At 30.5% G+C, this 22,610-nt stretch overlaps 2 protein-coding genes across 4 annotated transcripts; both read left to right on the top strand.

The window, feature by feature from the left end:
• The first annotated feature begins 620 nt into the window (after positions 1–620).
• Positions 621–5,683, top strand: LOC123907426. 2 transcript variants are annotated; one of them, XM_045957708.1, is made up of 5 exons: positions 621–796; positions 1,769–1,886; positions 2,133–2,229; positions 2,427–2,513; positions 5,244–5,683. In XM_045957708.1, exons 1-5 carry the CDS (start codon positions 736–738, stop codon positions 5,379–5,381), a joined length of 501 nt encoding a protein of 166 aa, XP_045813664.1. In that variant the 5' UTR covers positions 621–735; the 3' UTR covers positions 5,382–5,683. The 2 variants fall into 2 exon arrangements, with proteins under 2 accessions (XP_045813664.1, XP_045813663.1); XM_045957707.1 differs by having other exon boundaries at positions 2,130–2,229.
• Positions 5,684–9,903: 4,220 nt separating this feature from the next.
• Positions 9,904–22,505, top strand: LOC123907425 (protein PIN-LIKES 7-like). 2 transcript variants are annotated; one of them, XM_045957705.1, is made up of 11 exons: positions 9,904–10,181; positions 18,722–18,962; positions 19,305–19,384; positions 19,682–19,806; positions 20,088–20,209; positions 20,374–20,586; positions 20,771–20,890; positions 20,978–21,078; positions 21,171–21,223; positions 21,327–21,512; positions 21,626–22,505. In XM_045957705.1, exons 2-11 carry the CDS (start codon positions 18,825–18,827, stop codon positions 21,751–21,753), a joined length of 1,266 nt encoding a protein of 421 aa, XP_045813661.1. In that variant the 5' UTR covers positions 9,904–10,181; positions 18,722–18,824; the 3' UTR covers positions 21,754–22,505. The 2 variants fall into 2 exon arrangements, with proteins under 2 accessions (XP_045813661.1, XP_045813660.1); XM_045957704.1 differs by lacking the exon at positions 9,904–10,181 and adding an exon at positions 18,580–18,638.
• Positions 22,506–22,610: the final 105 nt, after the last annotated feature.

Raw genomic sequence — 22,610 nt, 5'->3', positions numbered from 1 at the left:
GTGAATCAAATCACAACATTTATGTTAATAACATAAAATGATAAAATACATAAGTCTATATTCAAGTTTCTGAAATACTCATGCTTTCGGATTTGTAATGTTGATGATGCCAAAATATTTGATTCTATTTGCACCGGATCAAAATTAATCTTTCAATCAGAGTCAAATAAATAAACTGCATTGCTCTCTCTCTCATTTTTTGTAGACATCATTTATCATAGGGTGTAGTTAGTAGAAAGGGGCGATATAGGTAGTAGTATACCCAAAGCCCAATGCAATGTAATATAGCTAGGCCCAAACACGGAGCCCAAATTGAAGTGGATGCATTTTAACGGTCGTTATTGTTTGTTAATAACGCAAGATATTTTCTCTCCCCACCCCATGAATCTTTTATCCCCTTGAATTTCCAATTTTGCCCTTGAAAAAACTTCGGTTCGTAGAAACCGAAGTTTTTTTTTGCCTTGAAAACAAATTTCGGTTTCTAAAAACCGAAATTTACTCTAAATTTACACTAGAAAAATTTCGGTTTCTGAGAACCGAATGTTTCTGCAAGGGCAAAATTGGAATATTGGGGTATAAAACATTCATGGGAGGGGAAGAGAAAATATCATAAGGCAACAACAAAACAGACAGAGAGATCAATTTTTGACACTTCGAACGTTAAACAGAATCACACCAACTTTTTCCTTGTTTTCTCCGAGGAAACCAAAATTTGCACAGTTTGACTCTGAAAAAATGGCAACTCTATCAAGCTCAATCGCTATGGCGATGAATCCACAGACCCATTTTCTGTCAGGTCATTACTTCCATCACCCTAACTCAAAAACTCTTCCTTTCTTGTTTGTTTCGCCTCTCTTAGTGGCACTCTACTTTTCTGTTTATTTATTAGATTGTAAATGCATTTTATTATCAATTTGAGAATTGATTAGTTGTTTTTGTTAGACACTATGATCATTTTTTCTGTTTTTGTGTGTGTGTGTGTGGATCTGTGTAACTGTGTTATAGTGTGAGTGAGTGACATTGCTAATGATGACATGTTATTAATGTGATGGTAGAGTTACATAATAATCCTGATATTGTGCCGGTTTACTTTCTAAAAACATATTCAGTTTTCATTTTCTAAACTTTGTGTTTATTTTAAATTTTTTACAAGGAGGAGATAGAAGACTAGTTTAGTGACCAACAATGAATTGGTCTAACTGATAAGGGTTTTGAGCCCCTTAAGTAAGTGGTTAAGGGTTTGATCCCTGACTCTTGTGTACGGAGAAAATTCGGTTGGGAGGATAGAGCTCATCTAGTGCGCTCCACAGGTTCCGGGAAGGAGATTAGACACTGCTAAACCGCGGTGGAAATTTCATACCTATAATATAGTAACCCAAAAATAGAAGAAAAATGACTAGTTTAGTGAACATTTATGATAAAGAGGAGATGGAAGACACTGTTTAGGAAGAATGCATTTTAGAACGAATGAAAACATTTTTTTGACATTTTCAAAATTTCTGAAAGAAAATGGTGAGGGAAATATGGGATCTACATTATCTTATGTTTATTAGTTGAAGTGAAAATGAAAAGATGAAAGATGGGAAGTAAACGCTCTCTTTGAGTGGACTTTTCAAAACATTTTTCGGGTAAATTAATGGAAATAAAATATTTGGGTTGATCTTTACTATTCATTTGTGAATGTTAGTTTATAATTGTTTAACATATTCATTGCCTCGCTTTATGTTGATTTTCAAGGAAATCTGATATTCAAATTATTTAATGTCAGGTTCCTCGTTGAAGCCAGTTGATAAATGCTTCTTGAAAATCAGCTCCACTGAACAATTTCCATGTTCCTCTGTTAGAGCTAAAGCATCACGTAACTTGTCGGTTATAGTTCGAGCAAGGTAGGAATATGACATATCTTTCTGGTGCATACTCACTAGTATTTTGTACACAAACATAAAATTTGGTGGGACAAAAACAAAATACTCCACAAATGTTCATCTTTTTTATTTCTTTCATTTTTTCTTGTTCAATTCAACCAATTGTATCTTATGTTTGGGTTATTTACTTGCCTAAAATTTTGGTACGAGAAGCATAACACCATGTTAACTTCGTAGTGTTTTTAATCTCTCTTGCTAGTACAGCAGGGATGATGGAAGTACAAGTAATGGAAGTGCTTTTGTTGGTGGCTTTGTATTGGGGAGCCTGATTGTTGGAGCATTGGGATGTATTTATGCACCAAAGGTATGTTTGAAGAATCGGCATTGTCTGTTTTTTAACATTTTTCCTTTTATGCGGCAGGACAGTAAGTCTCTTTTCTCGTTTGTTATGGAACTGGAATCGAACCATTTGTATTTGTTTCTCTAACTTGATAGTTTGTTTAATAAGTTCATAGGGTAGAAAGTATATTATCCTTGACTTCTATGTTATGAACTATGTAGATAAGTGAGGCACTAGCTGGAGCCGACAGTAAAGAACTAATGAGGAAACTTCCAAAGTTTATCTTTGATGAAGAAAAAGCTCTCGAGGTCAGAAATTAGACATGCAGTTACCTGTTTTTTAAAGTCGTGTTCATTGAGTGTGTCTGGATGTGTGAGATAGATGAACAATTTCAGTGTATATTTTTTTTTTGGTTTTCACCCTCTGGTTCCTAATGGAAGGGGGCCCTAGTAGTCCAGAGTTCGGGGCGAGTTCTGGCATCAAGTGGTTTCAGTCCCCTCCCAAATGCAGTTGCGGGGGATCGAACCGCGGTCCTCCCTACCAAGTTCAGCGCCAATCACCACTGAACCAACTAACATTTGGTAATTTCAGTGTATATTTAGTACACAATTAAATTTAATCCCATCCTCCCCCAAAAAAATTAATCTTGGTGTTAAGCATAAATCTTTGAAGTTTATGGAGCAATTAACATCAATAGCTAAGATGCAAGAATTTGGGCTGTTGTCATATTGGCATTTGGTGGACACTGAAAATTCAGGCAATGTTGTAGGAACAAAAATTGTTATAGATTGTTGTGGTTATGTTAATTTCTCGCTACTCACTAGTTAGTTTTTTAAGTTTTAGTTACTAGCGTGTTCGTGTTCAATTCAATACTCTATAAAAACTGCACCTAACGCTGAGGACAATACGTCGTTCTCTGTAATGTAGTCAATAGCGGCCGTAGCAACTCCTAGGCACAACTTGTGAAACCCTATTGCATTGCAGTTTTTAGTAGCGGCCAAATAGAAATTACTTGTAATGGCCGCTAAAATGAAGCTCATCTGAAAACCTGTATCTGCCCTGTCGCCCTGAGCTTATAGCCATTTCTTCTGGGGTTTTTTCTTCACTTTTTTGTCATTTTATCCTAAAATCTTATTTGCTTTATATAGGGAATGAATATTGGTAACAATGAACTCTGGTTATTAATTATGAATATGTCTTTACTTTTGGTCATATACTATTTTGGAGATTTTATGTGTCTGGTATCGGACTGCTACCTTTATACCACTATAACGTTTTGGCGGTCGGCCCTACACTAAGTGTATATTTGTCTAATATTCACATGTACATAATATCTTTGATTTTACTTAACTGTAAATTTAAATTATTTTACGAGGCTTAATTGCACTTTTAGAATCTCGAGTATCACAATTGTGCAATTTTGGTTCCTTAGATTCCAATTGCGCGAATCGGGTCTCCCAAGTATCGCTGTTGTGAATTCCGAACCACTTGTTCAATCCAACAATAACAAGAGTGGAGCAAAAGTTCAATGGAAACCAACACTAAGCAATCCAAGCAATAATAATTCTAACAACATAAGTGTAATCATAATCCAATCAAGCAAATAACATGAAATGGTAAAGACTAAAGAGGAACAAAACACACGAGAGAGATTTGTTACCTAGTTCGGTTCAACAATGACCTAAGTCGGGGGGAGAGAGTAGCTCTCCGATTCACTATTCCAACAACGTATACATGAGATCAAATGTGTTACAGAAAATTGGCTCAACAAGTTCACAAAGAACAATCTTAATCTCTACCCATTTCCCAATCTCTTCCCTTTGAATAAGAGATTCAACAAAAGGTACCAAGAAAATGCTCACAATTGCTCTCCAATGCAATACCCATTTTCTTTACTTTTCTCTTTTCACTCAAGAACAAAGATGAACAATGAATATCACTCTCAAGGTGTTTCCCAATCTTAGATCTACCCCCAAAGAGAACTCTATCATTGGATCTTGATCACCCAATGATTCCTTCTCTATGCCTATTTAAGTGTTTCCCAAAACCCGAGCAACTAAGGGGCTTCGAAAGCACTCTTTTTCGCTCTTTTTTTGCTCTAAAATCTGTTAGAAAAATGCGGTTTTTATACTGTTGCTGGTCTATGCGCCCCGCGCATGAGGCAGTAGCCAGAATCGCGAAATTCCTCCCTTTTCAGCATTCTATGCGCCCCGCGCATGAGGCTGTAGTCAGAATCGCAAAATTCCTCCCTTTTCAGCATTCTATGAGCCCAGCGCGTGGTGCCATACGGCCTGCGCGTGAGGCAGAATCTGAACCTCCAAACTGACAGAAAAAACTTGAGATTTTAAGGCACACACAACAGTCACAATTGTTACGGTGAGATCCAACCATGAGTTAACTTTCCAAATGTTAACTTTAGGAGCTACTACGGGTCCTACATGGGACTGAATTGGTGCACCTGATCTGGCATTGGCATGTTAACATTAAGAGAGCACATGTGAACATCACAAGGCATCACACTGTGAATCAAAGAGAGTTTAGGACACACCTATCCATTTCAATCTATCGGCTGGAAGAAAAAAACACTCACAGAGGGTCCTGCTTGTAACAATTGGAATATTTAGGTGGGGACCTAATTCACACCATTGGAACTTGAGGACCAAAATTTGACAATTGTGATGCCTATGAAACTAAAATTGCAATTAAGTCTTTACATCATCATGTATTTGTAGCATTAAGAGAATTCAACCTCTGATAATTATATGGTGGAAAATCTATAAATTGTGTAATATATTAGAATATAAATTAAACTATATAAACATTTTTAAATATGGTGTGGGACTGTTGGAACATGAGACATGTGCCCCTATGACCTACAATGTTGATCTGCCCCTACAAACCTGTTGTGGAATGTGTCTTTGATAGTTTTTTTTTACTTTATTTATGTGTATTTTTCAGTTTATATAAACTTTTCATGTCATTTTGTCACGTAAACTACTATATTGAAATTTCTTGTTTTTCTGTTGTGATTAATACAGAGGACTCGCAAGATACTAACGGACAAAATAGCGCAACTGAATGCGACCATAGATGGTATTTCAGCACAGTTGCATCCAGATGAAGACTCAAATGAATCGGCAGTAGTATCAGAGGAAATTGGAGCTTCCACATACTAATATTAAATCATTTGAAGGATACTTGAGTACAAATTTTAACCTTTTTTTTTTTTTCTTGTTGGTCAAGAAATATATCTTTGGTTATTGCATTTAAATTTACAAGTTAATTTTTCTTATTTTAATTAACAATTTATTTTTATAATTGTCAAAATTACTCAAGTGTTTTTGGTCTTGGTTTGCTTGAGAAAATGACAGCACCAATAATGCTTGAAGGATTCCATTTGAAGTTGATGTTCACAAAATGATTTTGAATCATTGAATCTATTCATATAGGTGATAAATGCCACAGGTTGTATGTATAAGCCAAACTAACTCATTTTGCATGTTTAGATTTTGCATGTTACAAGGTGAATTCGATCGGTAAGTTGAGGGACACCGAAGAACTACTAACCATGAATTCGATCGGTGTATTTTGCCTGCTTTGAGATTAGCGGGGATGGAAGAGCAATCATTCTATAATTTCTGACACAGGTGGTGGCAGTTTGTTTGTAGCATTCATTGTTGTTTGTTTCTTAAAATAATTCAATGATGTGCCAAAAGTGATCATTATTTGAGAAAGCTACGTTTGGAAAATTGTTGGTTTTAAGTAACATCAGTTTTTTGTGTGGAACAAGAGCAAACACGGTAGCAATTAGCACAAGGATAGGGTCATGTGATGTTACTCAACTCAACCTAACGCATAATTAAGGTGATCCAAGATGCTTGGATTGGATTGGATGTTCCTCCCTGTTGAAAGGGAGTGGTGTCTATTGAACATAGTTGGATTGGATGTTCTTAACTCTGTCACACTTGTAGTTCAAGTTACTGACTAACTCATTTAAACTCCCGTGGTGGTACTGATTAACCGTTTAGATTCATTCTCTTTGCACAAGCGCCCTCCGTCCTTCCAATCCTTTCCCCCTCATAACGTAAGATGCGAGTGTGTAAATAACAAAAACTGGGAAAAAATAGTTCGCATCATAGGATGGGAACTTGGGGGGTGCAAAATCTGGACAAAAAACAGTTCACATCCTAGGATGCGAACCTTATACAATAGAGGCGAAGGAATGGTGAGAGATACCAAAATATTAGATTTTATGAGGTTTGCATCTTAGGATGCCAACTGTTTTTTTCTTCTTCAGATTTTACGCCCCTTGGGTTCGTTACTTAAGTAGCGAGAGGGGTATTTTTGAAATTTCGAGGGCGGACGAGGACTTCCAGTGGACGCAAAAAGAAAAAGTCAAACATTTATGTATGGTCCGTTTGTCATACTTTAAGTTAACCAAAAAATACCGTAAACAATTATAAAATCTTTTTACTAAACCTGAGTCTATTTTCATCTTAACTTGGCAAGAAGCAGAGTTATCCTTGAGATTGAGTATCCTAAACAAAGTATGTACTTGCCACTCTTAATCGTTCTACGAGTCAAGTTACAGACGCGCACACATAAACACGTGAATAGATCCTCTCCAGTACATATTTTCTCATGTTTAATCTTGACCCTTTATTAAAAAGTAAAATAAAATAAAAATATAAAAAGACAAAGTGTGAATTGTGGAGATGCTAACTGCTCTCTCTCCAGTTAATTTAGGAATTAAGAGGATCTGCTCTCCATAAACACACACATTTAAGCTTCAACAAGTAGAACAAACAACTTAGTGCCTCTATTAATATAGAGTAATGTGCGATAGCACACTTCAAATATGCTTAATGCCATTATTGATTGAAAGGTAAGTAAAAATCTGAATAAAAATTATTTCGGTGAAACAATTTTCACCGGAGTTCTTATGTGTAAAAATATTGTGAAAGAAAATTTTATATGTAAAAATAAAATTCTCTTTTTTTTCACTATTTAGATCAGCTAGCTTGTAGACATAAGTTGTGTGTGAATTTAAACTTGATAATTGAGTACAAAAAATCAACATGTTCTTTTATTATAATGACTAAATTACAAAACAATGAGGTACACTAATGTCCTACATCATCACCTAACATTATAAGTATGTGCACATGAGTGGGTCTGTACTTAACAATTTAGTGATGAGTTAAAATAAAACTCGATTCTACATGATGTAAAATTATTGATTATGATTTTGTCTCTATCTGATTTTTTGTAGATTTTTGTAGTTTATCTCGGTACGTCTTGTGCTGGGGAGGCTATTTGTGTTAATATATTTCATTTTAGTTTCTTTAAAAAAAGTGATAAGCCAAAATAAGACTGAATTTGGTATTTGAATTTTTTATTTTTTTTACACAGGTATTTGAAAAATTATTAAAAGGCATAAACATGGTAAAAACAGAATCAATCAAAACTCAATCAAAGTACTAGGGAAGTTATCTAAATTAGCTAAGAAAATAGCACAATGTACATTTATAGGCCCGAGTAATTGAAATTCTCCAATCTCACTTTGGGAGAAAGCTAAGTAAAATATCTAACATTTTTGTAGTACTAAATTAAATTCTAATATGTTAAATAAAAATTAATTTATTGAGAATTATAAGTATATTGATTAATCTTGCATGTAAGAAAAGTAATATTAATCAATCATTTAAAATACTTTAAATTTTTATAGATACTTATTTATTTATTTTTGAAACTTTAACAACTAGTGCAGGAGTTTTAGTTAGCATTTGGGGAGAAAAGAAATCAAAGAAAACAAAACTTTGCCACCAGGAGTCTTCACGTTTAGATCGGTTCTGAAGTAAAAACTAGTCCAATTTAAAGATAAAATTATTTGTAGTTCGGTTTGATTTTAGAAGGTTAAATAAAAAAATACAATCCGATCAATTTAATGTGAGTTAATTTGAATCAATTTTTAGATATTTAAATTACAAATTATAATTTTTTTATTAAATATTAATATTATAAATACGATAAAATAATATGTTCAGTGTAAAATATAACAAATAATGTAATATTTTAGAATAACAATTATCGATTATATTTTAAACCTATAGAATAGTAAATGAATAGATTAAATTGAACTAATAAGTAATATTAAAAAATAAAAAAATCAACATAATATGTTAATGCAATATATCATACTAATAAAAAGATAAATAAGTATATTGTCAAAAAAAAAGAAGATAAATAAGTATTACAATATATATGTATGTTTGGTTCGGTTTGAATCGGTTTTGAAAAATCAATCCAAAATTCAATTCAGTCCGACAATTTTCACAAAAGGTCATCTAAATACATTCAAATATATTTGAGTTTTAACCGTTTTCAATTTTTTAAAATTGATTTCCAATTTTAATTTTGATCAATTTGAATTTGAAGACCTCTATTTACCACCAATATTTTAGATGCAATTAGTAGATCATATTGCTGGCTGCAATGCAACAAACAGCCAATGAGCCACAAAAATCTTCCATATATTTTTTTATTGCAGGGACGTTGCATCTGCCTCCATATATCTCAATCAAATTCTAACGACAAATGACATAATCATATTGTATTATGGAGAAGATTTTGAATTTGACTTTATTTCCTATATAATAATAATACTAGTAAATTTTGATGGCGTGGATGGACATTGTTTCATAATTTCTTTTTGATACATCACATGTTTCATGATTTTATAATTGAGAAAAGTTATTTTGGTATATAAGTAAACATGCAGAGAAATTGACAAATCTCAACTCAATTGACCGAAATATTGAATCATAATTCTCTACTTTGTGTGTGAGTTTTCAATAACTTATTATTTCGTCTATCTACACAAAATAAATGTGGAGATGATGACTGAACAATAAAAAATGTGTAGAGGATGATAGTATAGTTGTTAGATGAATTTGTTCCGAATAGAACTCATATTTTGCCTAAGAGATAAAAAAGAGGTAGAGAACTCACACCGGTGGATCATTGGAAAAATGCTCCAGAATATATGTTTCATATGCAGGATCGTCCTCCGATGTGGTAGTTGTCACTCCGTTGCGACTATCGCCTTCATATTGAGGCATGCCTAAGGGGATTTCCGGTTCGCTATTAGGAGCAAACTATTGTTTTCGCCGGCGATCGTCGTTTTTGGTAGTTTTAAATAAGTTTTGGTCTAAAGCTTGAAAAAAGACGGGAAAACTAAGACTCCCACATACGGTGCCATTGTTCTGAATGGAACTCGTATTTTATCTGAGGAGATAAATTCTTTAAATTCATTTTTTTAGATCTATAATATACTTCTCGGATATTATTTAGTAAAAATATCATTTCTTTTAACAACATCATTACATTTCTTAATATGTGTTAAATAATATTCTTATCGTTTGGCCTGACTTTTTTTCCTCTTATTTAGAGCTTATGCAAACAACTTATGCATTTTTTATATATTATTATAAGTTTGTCAAGGTAGTTTATGATAAAATAGCTTATAAAATTACAATTTTCACTAGTGTAAACCTATAAAATAACATAAAACTTAATTTATATTACATAAACTATTTGCATAAGCTCAAAAAAAGCTAGGGCAAACGGCGATCAAACTAGTTAATGCACTAATTAAAGTATGGAATTAAGAACCTGAGAAGTTGATTTTTAAGTAGTATTACTAGTTTGATGTTAATCCCATGGCATTTATTTGCGTCATTGACTACGTTGGGTTTGGTCAAAGTTGGAATAAAGAACCAAATTTTTCACTCAAACATGATTGGAGATATATACCATTACGTTTCTCATGTACAAACAACTATATGTATATACATATATACAGAAGACAAAGCTGGCACATTTAGGCAAAGCATATATAGCTGGCTCAGCTAATTAATTCCCTTTGAAGAATTAATATTTCTGTAGCTTAATTAGTGCCTCAATCGACTTCTCAGGTTCTTAATTCCATACTTTAACCTTCATAATCATATTATTTCTTTCATTTATGTATTATTTATTCAGTGGTACATTCAGCTTTTGTTCAATCGTATTTTTTGTCTTGCATGTTCATATATTTTTTTAATGATAAGTATATATATATATCGGTACTCTTATATATCTTTTCTGGTATTGGTTCCTAGGATAAAAGTCACATTAAGTTCGGTGGCTAGATAACTAAAGTCTAATACTAAAAAATTGGTCTCATAATAAAAGTTGGAGGTTCTCCTAAATAATCTGTTTTAGAGGAAACTTACTAATTATTTGAACTAATTTAATTAGCTGATTTTAATACTCATAAACATATTAACCTCATCAAATATTCAAACAACCTTGTCACCCGACGTATAAGCTCGATATTGAATTTAAATAGCTGCATACAACAAAATATTTACGCAATATTGGACAATATATAATAATATTAATAATACAATTGTAGCACAACATTACAACTATGACTTATATATGATGACAATTCTCTACAGAGACGTGACCATTTTGCTAAAATATATGGCTGAATTATAATTTTGGTCAATTTATTTTGAATTAGGTGTTACTTTGGCTCTTGTAGTTTTTCTCATAAATTATTTTTAAAATTCACAATTTGAATTGCTTAAATTACGTTAAATATTATTTCACTTAATTAAAACTAGCCAATTAAAATGTTAAATATAACATGGTGAGATTAGTAGCCAAGGCCAGCTCGGCACAAGTGCAGGGTGTATCACACAACTCGTGCTCTATAAGAAAAAGTTAATGACTTAGTATTGATAGGAATCGACAATAATCATTTGAAAAATATATAATATGAAGACCTGATCGACAAATTTGCTGATCGACAAATTTGCTTCAAAAGTTAATTGAATGGTGGTTTTTTTAAGTTGTTAGAAGGTATTTTGTTGTTATTTAATTAGAATAAGAATAATTTTTATGTAACAATAAGAATATTTTGTATGTTAGATATAACTATGACTATTTTTTATAATTTAAATGAGAATTATTATTATTTTTTTTTTTGTGTTTTTGATTAAAGGTTCATTTTTAACTTTCAAAGTCGGACTTCCAAATACTCCCCACCAACCTTGTGAGATTAAGCAGAGTTAACAAAGTGTGAGGATAATTTAACAACTTATTTGTTAAAGAAAAAAGTCAAATATAACTAAAAGTATTTCATTTTGTTAGCACCGGAGAAAATCTTATACTAGAAGCTAATAAAAAATTAATTTTTGGTTATTTTTTTGTCAAATAATTTAGGGACTATAAATTTCATCTATAAAATGGAGAAATTGAATGTCCGAAGTTCGAACCCCGATTTCTACATATAAAATATGATATTTCTATATAAATTGAGTTAAACTCCCGAGGAGAATTAATTTTTAGTTATAATAATGAGTGAAGGGGTATAGAATAAAAATTATTTCACTTTATATATATATATATATATATATATATATATATATATATATATATATATATATATATAATATCATGAATAATCATTTTGCTTTTAATGGACCACTCAATATTTTATTATATTGTTAAAATACATAAAAGTTTTTTTACTAATAAATCATAATAAAAACTCTTTTTTCCAATTGACCAAAAAAAAATAATAAAAACTCTCTTTTCCTTTTTCATGTTGGCTAGTCTCAATCAACCAGACAATATTTTTCCGCTTTTCACTTTTTCATGATTATTTCAGGTGAATTTCCAACACAATTAAGTACTGTAACTGTAATTGATAAATTCATAAGTTAAAATTTAAAAATCATAAAAAAAAAATTAACAACAAACACATTTTTTAGAAGCAAAAACTCATAATTCTTCTCATCTCGTTTGAGTTTAAAAAAATTTCAAGAATTTATACATGTTGGACCATACACATTAAACAACTCCCCCACTTTTCACTATTTGACGAGGATGTTATAATTTCTAAAATTAATGTAGACAATTACTCCTAGACCCTATAGTACTACACGTAAATTTTTAACAAATTAGTACAAAATTATTAATAATCCATAGGAGTATAAATTTATTTTTTGACTTATATATCCATATAAATTTATTGGCTCCCTATAGTTTGTCGTATAACAATGAATGAATGTCCAATGATAATTATTACTCTTGTTGACAAGTGTCACAAAATGACGTAGTTAACCGATGAAATAAAACCTTTCAAAGTTTCAATTTGGGGGAGGTTAGATCTGGTCTGAAATGTGACAGACAACTGACAACAAGGACTGATTCATGTGGAAAATGTAGGCTGTAGTGTAGCAACATGTTAGACTACCCACGATGGTTTCAACACCATTTTATATTCAACACCCACTTTTTCACTCCACATCATTTTCTCTTTCTTCCACCTAATCATTCAACACACATTCAACTTTTACCCTCTCCAATGGTTTTTATATTCAACACCATACCCCACCACTTTCTCTACCCCACCACTTTCTATTTCATATTCTTATTTAAATTTTAATTTTTGTTTTTATGATTAAATAACATTATAATTATTGATTAAAATTAAATTAAAATAATACACTTAACAAAATTTATTTAAATATTTTTTTTTATTTTCTTAATTTAAAATGCAATACATCACACAAATAACGTAATTAGTACGATACAAATTAACTTAAAATGCAATACAACACACAAGTTACGTAATTAATACGATGCAAACTAACTTAAAATACGAAACAACACACAAATACGAAACAAATCATCTTTAATCCTGAAACATTCCAAATTTGGTCCATATGTGCTTCACTAGATCTGCTTGCAATTCGTGATGAGCTTTTTGATCACGGAACTCAGATCTAGCACGCACATGATTTGCAAAAGCGGGTAATACCTCGGTTGAATATGGTCGCGGTGCACTAGATCCACTTTGATAATTGTTGGAGTTTTGAGAATTGTTGGGATTTTGAGAATTGTTGGGATCCATTTCACTAAAAAAAGATTAAAACTTCAAAAGAAAGACTAATTAGAAAGTTAATAATAGATAAAGATAGTGAAAAATTTGGTTTTTTTTTCTGTGTCCAAATGAAATGAACCAAGTCTCTATTTGTAGAGAAAAAAAAATCACGAATTTTGGTATAAAAATTAAAAATTAAAAAATTAATTTTCAACGAAATAATTGAGTTCAAAGGATAAAAATCATAAAAATCCACCGGACCAATCAGAAGCAGCCATGTGGCCTGCTTTATCCAAAGATTCTTTCTCTCTCTGCACCCACTGCTCCTTCACGCCCTTTGTCGGCGCGTGTGCCACACGCGCCTGTCTTGGCAAATTGGATCGCGCCAGCTGGCCCCCCCGCGTCAGTTTCAACTGAGTTGAAAATTTTCAACACCTCTTTCATCCACCTAGGATTCAACATAGAGCTCCAATGGTTTCAACTTGTATATTGCTGTTGAATATACATTCAACACTACCATTGTGGGTAGTCTTAAACTTAACGTATGTTTTTCCTGTTACTTTGGAGGTTCAAAATTGATTTATTATTATTTTTAAGCAAATCCAATCAACTTAATTCACTAATATGTCAAATATAACGAGGGACATAATAAAAGAAAGTGCGACAAAGTCAAGAAATGGCCGTCCTAGCTAAGGTATAGGCCGTCATATTCGTTTGATGTTTTATGAACTTGATTCCAAAGTTCATATTACACTGTAACAACAACTTGATAGACAAAATAATAGAACTTAATTCTGATACTCTTCTATGACTCTAGTTTGAAGGAAATTTCAATATGAACCATGAATCATTAGAGACAACATTATAGCATATCTACGGATTTTGGAATCACTTTCAAATTCAAAGATAATGTTAGACCATCCTCTAGTTGAAACTTCACGAATTGCTTACAAAATTGTCATGGCTTCCTTCTAATATTGAGAGGTGATGCTTAGGTTGAAAATTGATTTTAGATGCCTAGTTTTGGACATTTTTAGTAGGATTTGTAATTTTATATATTTTTAAAGTTATTTAATGATAAAAATTTTATCTTTAAAATAAATAAATGAAATGTTCGATGCCTGAATTCAGACTCTTATACATAAAACATAATGTTCATATCAATTTAATTAAGTGGATAGATTACCTCCTGTAAAAACAGCACGCTCTTTTGAAGTATCTTTACCATTAATTAAAAATTAAGTACTCCCTCCGGTTCTTTTTATAATGAACACTTTGAAAAAAGGTGAGCACTTCGGTACACATCTTATGTGGACATGTACCGGTACACTGTTAAGGTGTTTAATTTTAATTGGTCCACATGTAATAATAATTTAACATGTCATTTCAAGACTTCTTTAAATAAAAATTTCCTAAATTACTCTTTTAATTTACAAAAATTTTAAAATGGAAATTAAAGAAATTTCCTAAATTGCATTTTGTCAAAATAAATAGAGATGTTTTGTAAAAAAAAAAAAAAAAAAAAAAAAAGAGATGAGATGTTTTAGATGAGATGAGATTTTTAATTTACAAAAATTTCAAAATGGTTTTTTTTTTTACAAAAGGGTTTTTTTTTTTGTGAAATTGACAAAAGGGTTTTAATATGTGTGTTTTTTTGCTTTTCATCAATTTCCGGCGGTTGGATTTTTTGTTTGTTTTAGGTTGTGGGTATCATTCTTCTCTTTCTTGCATCAAACAATTCTTACTAAATACCCCCTCCGATCCTATATATAAGAAAACGTTTATTTTTAAATTCAATGTAAAGTTGATGTATCTAGACTATAATGTTATCTAGATACATCAATTTTACAATGAATCCAAAAAATAAATTTTTTCTTATATATAGGATCGGATGGAGTAACATTTTCCTTTAGGGTATGTTTGTTTCGAAGTAGAGAGTTAAGGGGAGGTGAGGAAATATTTGTAATAAAGGGTAATTTTGATAGAAACTCTCAAATATCTCAAATGTTATATATTTTTTAAAAAACTCTCTCAAATATTATATTATATATACGGTACTTTTTTTTTTTTTGGAAAAATCTCTCAAATATATATATATTTGTAGAAACTCTCAAATATTTTTTTTGTACAATATTATTTGAGATATTTAAGAGTTTCTACCAAAATTACCCTTTACTATATATATATATTTGTAGAAACTCTCAAATATTTTTTTTGTACAATATTTGAGATATTTGAGAGTTTCTACCAAAGTTACCCTTTACTAAAAATATTCCTTCAAAAAAAATTTATTTTTTTAATCAAACAAACTTAACGCTTTTCATTAACTAGTAAATGTTCAATACATAAGAGAATAATCTCAAATCTACGGAAACTAGCCCAAGAATTGGCCGCCCGAGCAAGTGAATGAGCAACCATATTCGCTTGTCTCCTAACAAACTTCACTTCAAAGTTTATACATGATAACATAATTTGGATAATATCAGCAACAATTAAACTAAATTCTGAATTATCACTGTGCCTCGTTCGAATAGCTTCAGTTAAAACCTGCGAGTCACTTTCAAATTGAACCATATCCAGACCTCTATTAGGTAAATGAATATTTTTACGATATATTAGATCATTAAATTATTAGGTAAATGGATATTTTTCAGAAATAAATTATTTTTTATCATTTAAAATATTATAATAACTAAATACTATTTATCAAAATTATAAAAAAAATAAAAAATTTATTACTCATAATAGTCAATATTGATTTTTTTTTATGAAAAAACGTAAAAATGTTTGTGTATTGCTTATAAAACATTGAAATTGTGTCTTTTCTTATGAAATTATTATCTCTAAAATACAATAATCGACAGATAATTTTTTGATTTAATAAATAATTATTAATTTATTAATTAATTGATCTAATGTACCGGTAGATTGAATTTTTTCATATATACCATAGAAGCTCCCTAATAAGTTTGAGGGCTTTACTTACTTAAGCCCTCAATAAGTTTTATTAGAAAATTGAAGTTTTCATATAGTGTGTGATTCTTAAAAAAAAAAAAGAAGTAATTCTACCAACTATGATTAAGGGTGCGTTTGATATGTTAAAACTTAAGGGACTTGGCAGGACAACTTTAATTGTATTGTACGTGTTTGATTTTAATTTTTTTCTCAAACAATTCAATACCACCTAATTGGAACGAGACCCATGACATTTAAATTTTTAGCAATATAATATTTCGATGTCAACTAATTGGATTACCTGTGAATCAAAAACCTAGTTATCAGAAAAGAATTATTAAGTTGCTACCAATTCTACCGATAAGAACCAAAGAAATAAATTGACCAAATTAAAATGTAAAACACTTAAGAATTTAAATGTCGATAATGTAACAGTTCAACATCAACTAGTTAGATTAACTATGACTCAAAAAACGTAATTCATATAAAATGAGTGTTAAGTCTCGACTAATTTTCTCAATTGTGACATAGGGAATCAATTCATCTCAGTTAATCTATTTAACTTGACCTAATTGAAATGATAAACACTTAAAAAATTGAATTTCAACATTCTAGCTAACAGTTCAATCTCATATTGTTGGACGAATTATTACACAAGAAACCTAGTTATTATGAAAGGATTGTTAAGTCACAACCAATTAGACTGAAAGGAACTAAGGAGATCAAACATTCTCAATCTCACTATTCAACTTGACCAAGTAAGAATGAGAAACACTTAAGAATTCAAATTCTAAAATCAAACAATTTAACCTCAACTAGTTAGATTAACTATGACTTAAAAAAACATAGTTCAAATGAAATGACTATTAGGTCTCGACTAATAATGCCAATTGTGTAAATATAAATCAAAAAATTTAGATCAAACCCTTCAACTTGAAACATAGTTCATATGCAAACTTAACTAATTATACTTACTTTATTAAGGAATTAAATTTTTCTCAATCAAGTCGTTCAATATCACTTAATTGAACTAACAATAACTTATGAATTTAAATTTCGACAATTAAGCATGTCTAGAACAATATCAAAAGTTCATTTACAAAACTTTAACATTTTTTAATATGAGACGAATTAAATATGAATTTTGTAAATCAAAATATCAAGATAAAAGTAACGAATATTTTGACCTAGAAATCAAATTTTGTGCTCCTTACTTTTGGACAAACTTTTTATAATGCGCTATACATATTTGCAAAATCATCAGAAATATACATCAACTTTACAACATGACCAAAATTGCATGCATAAACATTTTGTGAGGATCAAAACATGACATTTTCTTATGAAGATGAAAAATTAAATTTAATAATTTTATATCGATAACAAACTTATTTAACCCTGTAAAATATAACGAATCACTAAAAATTAACAATATTACAATAAATATATAAACATATTAAAAAATTTAAGTTTTTTTTTACTAAAAAATAAATATTTTTTAATAATTATATGCACTAATGATTAGGTGGTAAATGAATATTAATTTTTATAAACTAATAATATTAAAAAAAATTGAAAGGTAATAATATTGAAATATTAAAATCGTAGTTGGATCAATTATATTAATAATTTTAAGTTTTTTTTGTTTGAATAATTAAAAAAGTTATTAAAATCATATTTTAATTTTTAAGAAAATAAAAAATACTAAAGTAATATTATTTATAAGATATTAGAATAATATTAAAATATTTGAATTTTTTTTGAAGGAAAAATATTTGAATTTGTTGAAAATCATATATAAGTTGAAAGATATGATGCATGATTTGATTTATTGTAGAATGATACATTTGCCAATATTAAAAAGTAGTGTTTAATATAAAAAACTTAATAAAGAAATAAAATCTGCATTAATTTTTTTTTGTTGACAAATCTGCATTAATTACTATATTACTTGTTAACCACATCAGCGGTGTACCGGTACATATCCACATAATATGTGTACCGAAGAATTCACCTTGAAAAAATCACAGAGATCAAGGAAACACATTTAATATAGTTATTTTCATTTAATATTCTTATAAATTTAAATTTATTACATGTTTACCCTTATTTAATTACTTTTTATTCAACTAACTTATTTATTTTTAAATTCTCTTTCATAATAAATAAGGGCATAAGTGAAATTGAACATTTAGAACATTTGAAAATTAGTCAAAGTTTCTTATAAAAAGGACCAAATTTTTTTCCCAAAGTGTTCCTTATAATAAGGACCGGAGGGAGTATCATGTATCATGAATCTACTATCAGTATCACTGAACCAATTTATTTTCCATGCTGTCATGCACCAGCACCACCCTCTATACAGCAAAGTATAACGACAATAATATACACTTTAATTTCATAATTAATGAGTTAAATGCATTTGGTTTGGACTTTGATCTATAAAACAGTGCCAGACATGTCACATAGTAGTATGATTGTAACTGTCTCTAAATTTATGGAAAGTGGTATATTAGAATATTATCCTACTCACTCACTGGTCATTTACTCATTTGTCCCTACTTATTCATCACAGTAAATAATCACTGGTTGCTAATAATTCATTTTTTTCTTCTCCTACAGAAATAAATTGAAATTTTTGAGTTCATATTCTGCACAAAACACAAAGTGTGTTATATTCTTCAGCTGCACCACAAGAAGGGGAAGAAAAAAAACAAAAGCAAAAATGGGTTTTTTAGAACTTTTGGAAGCGGCTTCTATGCCAGTTATTCAAGTTCTACTCATTAGTGCATTGGGAGCTTTCATGGCTACTCAATATTTCAATAATCTTCTTTCACCAGAGTTTAGGAAATCCTTGAACAAGGTAACAAATTCAAAGCTTAATGAAAAATAATATATTATTTGAATTAAAATATAAGGTACATAACATTTATTTATTTATGTACATACTCACATAACATAACACATGTTCAATGTTGAAGAACAAATATTTAACAGGACAATAAACTCTGCAGCATGATTTTCTAATGTAACATATTCATTCGTTCCAATTAGAAAATCACGCGATTACACGTGTTACTTGATTTCGGTCATTGATTTGAGATTAATCGGTCAAGATCAATATATGTGTCACATTTACTACGCGGAATCCAAATCCGATATTCTAATTGAAAAAAAGTAGTGACTTTATGTTTTGTTTTTGCAGGTTGTGTTCATTGTATTCACTCCTTCACTTGTGTTTTCAAGTTTTGCCAAAAGTGTTTCACTTCAAGATATGATATCATGGTACTTTTAATTTTCCACTATTCATCATCAACTAACTTTTCCAGATATGTGTCCTTTTTCATTTTTTGGAACTGATTTTGTTCATCAAAATTCTATTAATCCAATACACCAAAAAAGATTACCAAACACTTATAAGAAATTTTAAGTTACACTGATGATCATTTTATAACCGTGTCTGAGAGGATTTGAACTATATCGCTTTAGATTACAAGTCCAAATTCTTACTACTGAGAATATCAATTTCTGAACACAAAGGGTATTTCATTTGTTTAATTTGGTTATTAACAATTTATGCAGGTGGTTTATGCCTGTTAATGTTGGATTAACCTTCTTAATTGGAGGAATTTTAGGATGGATACTAGTAAAATTACTAAAGCCTAATTTGAAAGTTGAAGGCCTTATTATTGCTTCTGTTTCATCAGGTATCATAATCATACAATCAAAGTTAATTATTATATAATCAAGACATCAGACTTAAGGAGTTAATGAGTTCCTATAGGACGAATCGTTCAGGAGAATTTGAGTTTGATTCCTGATGAAAACAATTTTTGGCCAGAGTTTACTTACCTCGTGGCTAAACAGTAGCCTCCTTCCCCTGAGAACTAGAGGATTAAAAACTAAAAAAAATGTTAATTACTATATTATGAAAAAAAACATCTAAAAATTATCTGATTTAATGAGTTATTATTCTTTAATTAATCAGGAAATATGGGTAACCTACCTATTGTAATTATCCCTGCAATATGTGATGAGAATGGAGGTCCATTTGGTCCACGTGATGTTTGTCATAGTAATGCTCTCTCATATGCATCTTTCTCTATGGCAGTAAGTTATCATCATCTTATTCACAATTCCAGTTTAATTTTGATATACTTTCGATGTAAAAAGTTTTACACTGTCAATAAATCACAGTCAATTTATGATCATAGTCAAACATTTTTAACGATCCGACGGTTATAATTGGTTGAAACATTTTGCTTCGATTGTAGCTTGGTGGTATCTTCATATGGACCTATACTTATCAAACTATAAGAAGCCGTTCATTGAAATTTAAGGCACTTGAGGCTGCTGAAATCATAAAGGCACCCAACAAAGATCTTGATGGAAATGTAGATACTCCTCTTCTACATGGAAAAGATGATGAAAACACCGCGATAGAAGTGGCACCGTTGAGTTACATTGATGACTCCGAAAGCCAAATTGTAAGACCTTGAGAACTAAATTCCTACTATACGTTTTTTAGTGTTACGTTAGTATTTTCTTTTTCACCAGGGTTTAAACTCAGGTCTTCAACTTCTTTAACCCTTAATTCGTACCATGATGATTTTGAAATGTCCTAAACTAATATTAGATTATCATGAAATGAATGTTAATTCGGTTTTTCAGATTGATGAACAAGATCAGCCTATTGTATTGAAGAAGGAGAAACAATCATTTTTTCATAAAATGATAGAAGTTCTAGGTGATCTTGTAGAGGAACTAATGTCACCACCAGCAATTGCTACAGTGAGTTCTTTTTTTACTTCCTTTTTCTTCTGCTTTGTTATATTTGTTTCAAATTTCACATTAACATCTTCCATATTCAATGATCAGTTTTTCGGTTTCCTCTTTGGCGCTGTCGCATGGTTAAGGAACTTAATAATTGGAGACAATGCTCCATTCAGTGTAATCCAAGACACTCTTGAATTACTTGGGTATGTGCACATAAAAACCAAATAGTCCTTCTACTTTCTATATAAGTTCTAACCATACAATTAATTCATTATTTGCTTAAACTTAATTTCAGGAATGGAACAATTCCTTGCATCACACTTTTGCTTGGTGGTAACCTTACTCAAGGTATTAGGGAAAAAAAATACTACTAGTTGATAGCAAAATTTGTACCATTTCAGTGTCCAAAAAACGTTTTGTTATTAACAATTTCTTTGTATTGAAATTGCAGGCTTGAAATCATCAAGTGTCAAACCATTGACACTCATCTCAATCATCGTAACTCGCCTTTTCGTACTACCTCTTATTGGATTGTTTATTGTCAAAGCCGCAGCGAATTTCGGCTTTCTCCCTGTGGATCCTTTGTTTCAGTACACTCTAGTGATGCAGTATGCAATGCCACCAGCAATGAATATTAGTAAGTGATTAGATTTAATTGAAGTACATTAGTATTACTATAATTCATTTTATTAGCCATAGATATATTATAATGTTGTTCCTAACTTTAAAATTTAATGATATGTTATGCAGGTACTATGGCTCAGCTGTTTGATGTAGGAAATGAAGAGTGTTCTGTTATTCTGTTGTGGACATATAGTGCTGCAGCTATAGCACTCACTGCTTGGTCAACATTCCTATTGTGGTTATTATCTTATTAAGGTGCACTTCGTTACCGACTCTTTTTACTATTCGGCCATCAGTAATACTGATGACCGCAGAGTCAAAAAGATTCAGTACATTATACAAAAGATCACTCTTCAAGAGATTTGAGGCTTGTTTGGTGTTCGTTTCTATTACATGTTCTATGTTAAACTGGTGTGGACTAAGGTTTAAAGGATCTGAGTTCAAATTCTGATAAAAGAGAAAATACTACAAAAAAAACTAATATACTAACATTTGTTTATAAAAAAATTACCAAAAAAATACAATGTTTTCGTTTATAAATTTTCTAGACGGCCGGTGCCGCGGATAATGGCTGTGTGGCTATTGACAACTTATGCAGTAGACAGATTGTCCTCACCTCTTTTGTTTCAATCAAGATAAGAAGAGGAATGTGATGATGGTTAAGATTTTTGAGTGAAAATCTTGGCAATGTTGGCTCTCATATATATCAACTAATGCCAGAAAACAAAGAAGTTTGGAGTTTGAGATGATTACTTTCATGTCCCTCCATAAAATGCTGCCATTCAGAATAAGTATCTAGCTAAGACATATCCAATTTCCTTAGTCCTATATTTTTGCCCCTTCTATAGGAAAAAGATAGTATTATTTATTGAAAATTGAAAAATGTATATTTGTGTTTTTTATGTCGTAGGTCTGTACTGGAAAATATTGTACACATATTTATTTTTTATTTTATTGTTTTGATTTTTTGTACTAGTAATTTTTATCTTGGTGTGATCCTTTTGAATACTACTTTTTATCTAAGTCTTTTATTATATTTATTTTGTTCAATCTTTTTATTTTTGCCCCGCGTTTCTTTTTGTGATGCAAAAAATGCACTAAAAACCCATTT

This window comes from Trifolium pratense, linkage group LG2 (assembly GCF_020283565.1).
Source record: "Trifolium pratense cultivar HEN17-A07 linkage group LG2, ARS_RC_1.1, whole genome shotgun sequence".
Taxonomy (NCBI): Eukaryota; Viridiplantae; Streptophyta; class Magnoliopsida; order Fabales; family Fabaceae; genus Trifolium; species Trifolium pratense.
The sequence above is the reverse complement of the archived record's forward strand: the minus strand, read 5'-3'. Positions and strand labels throughout refer to the sequence as shown.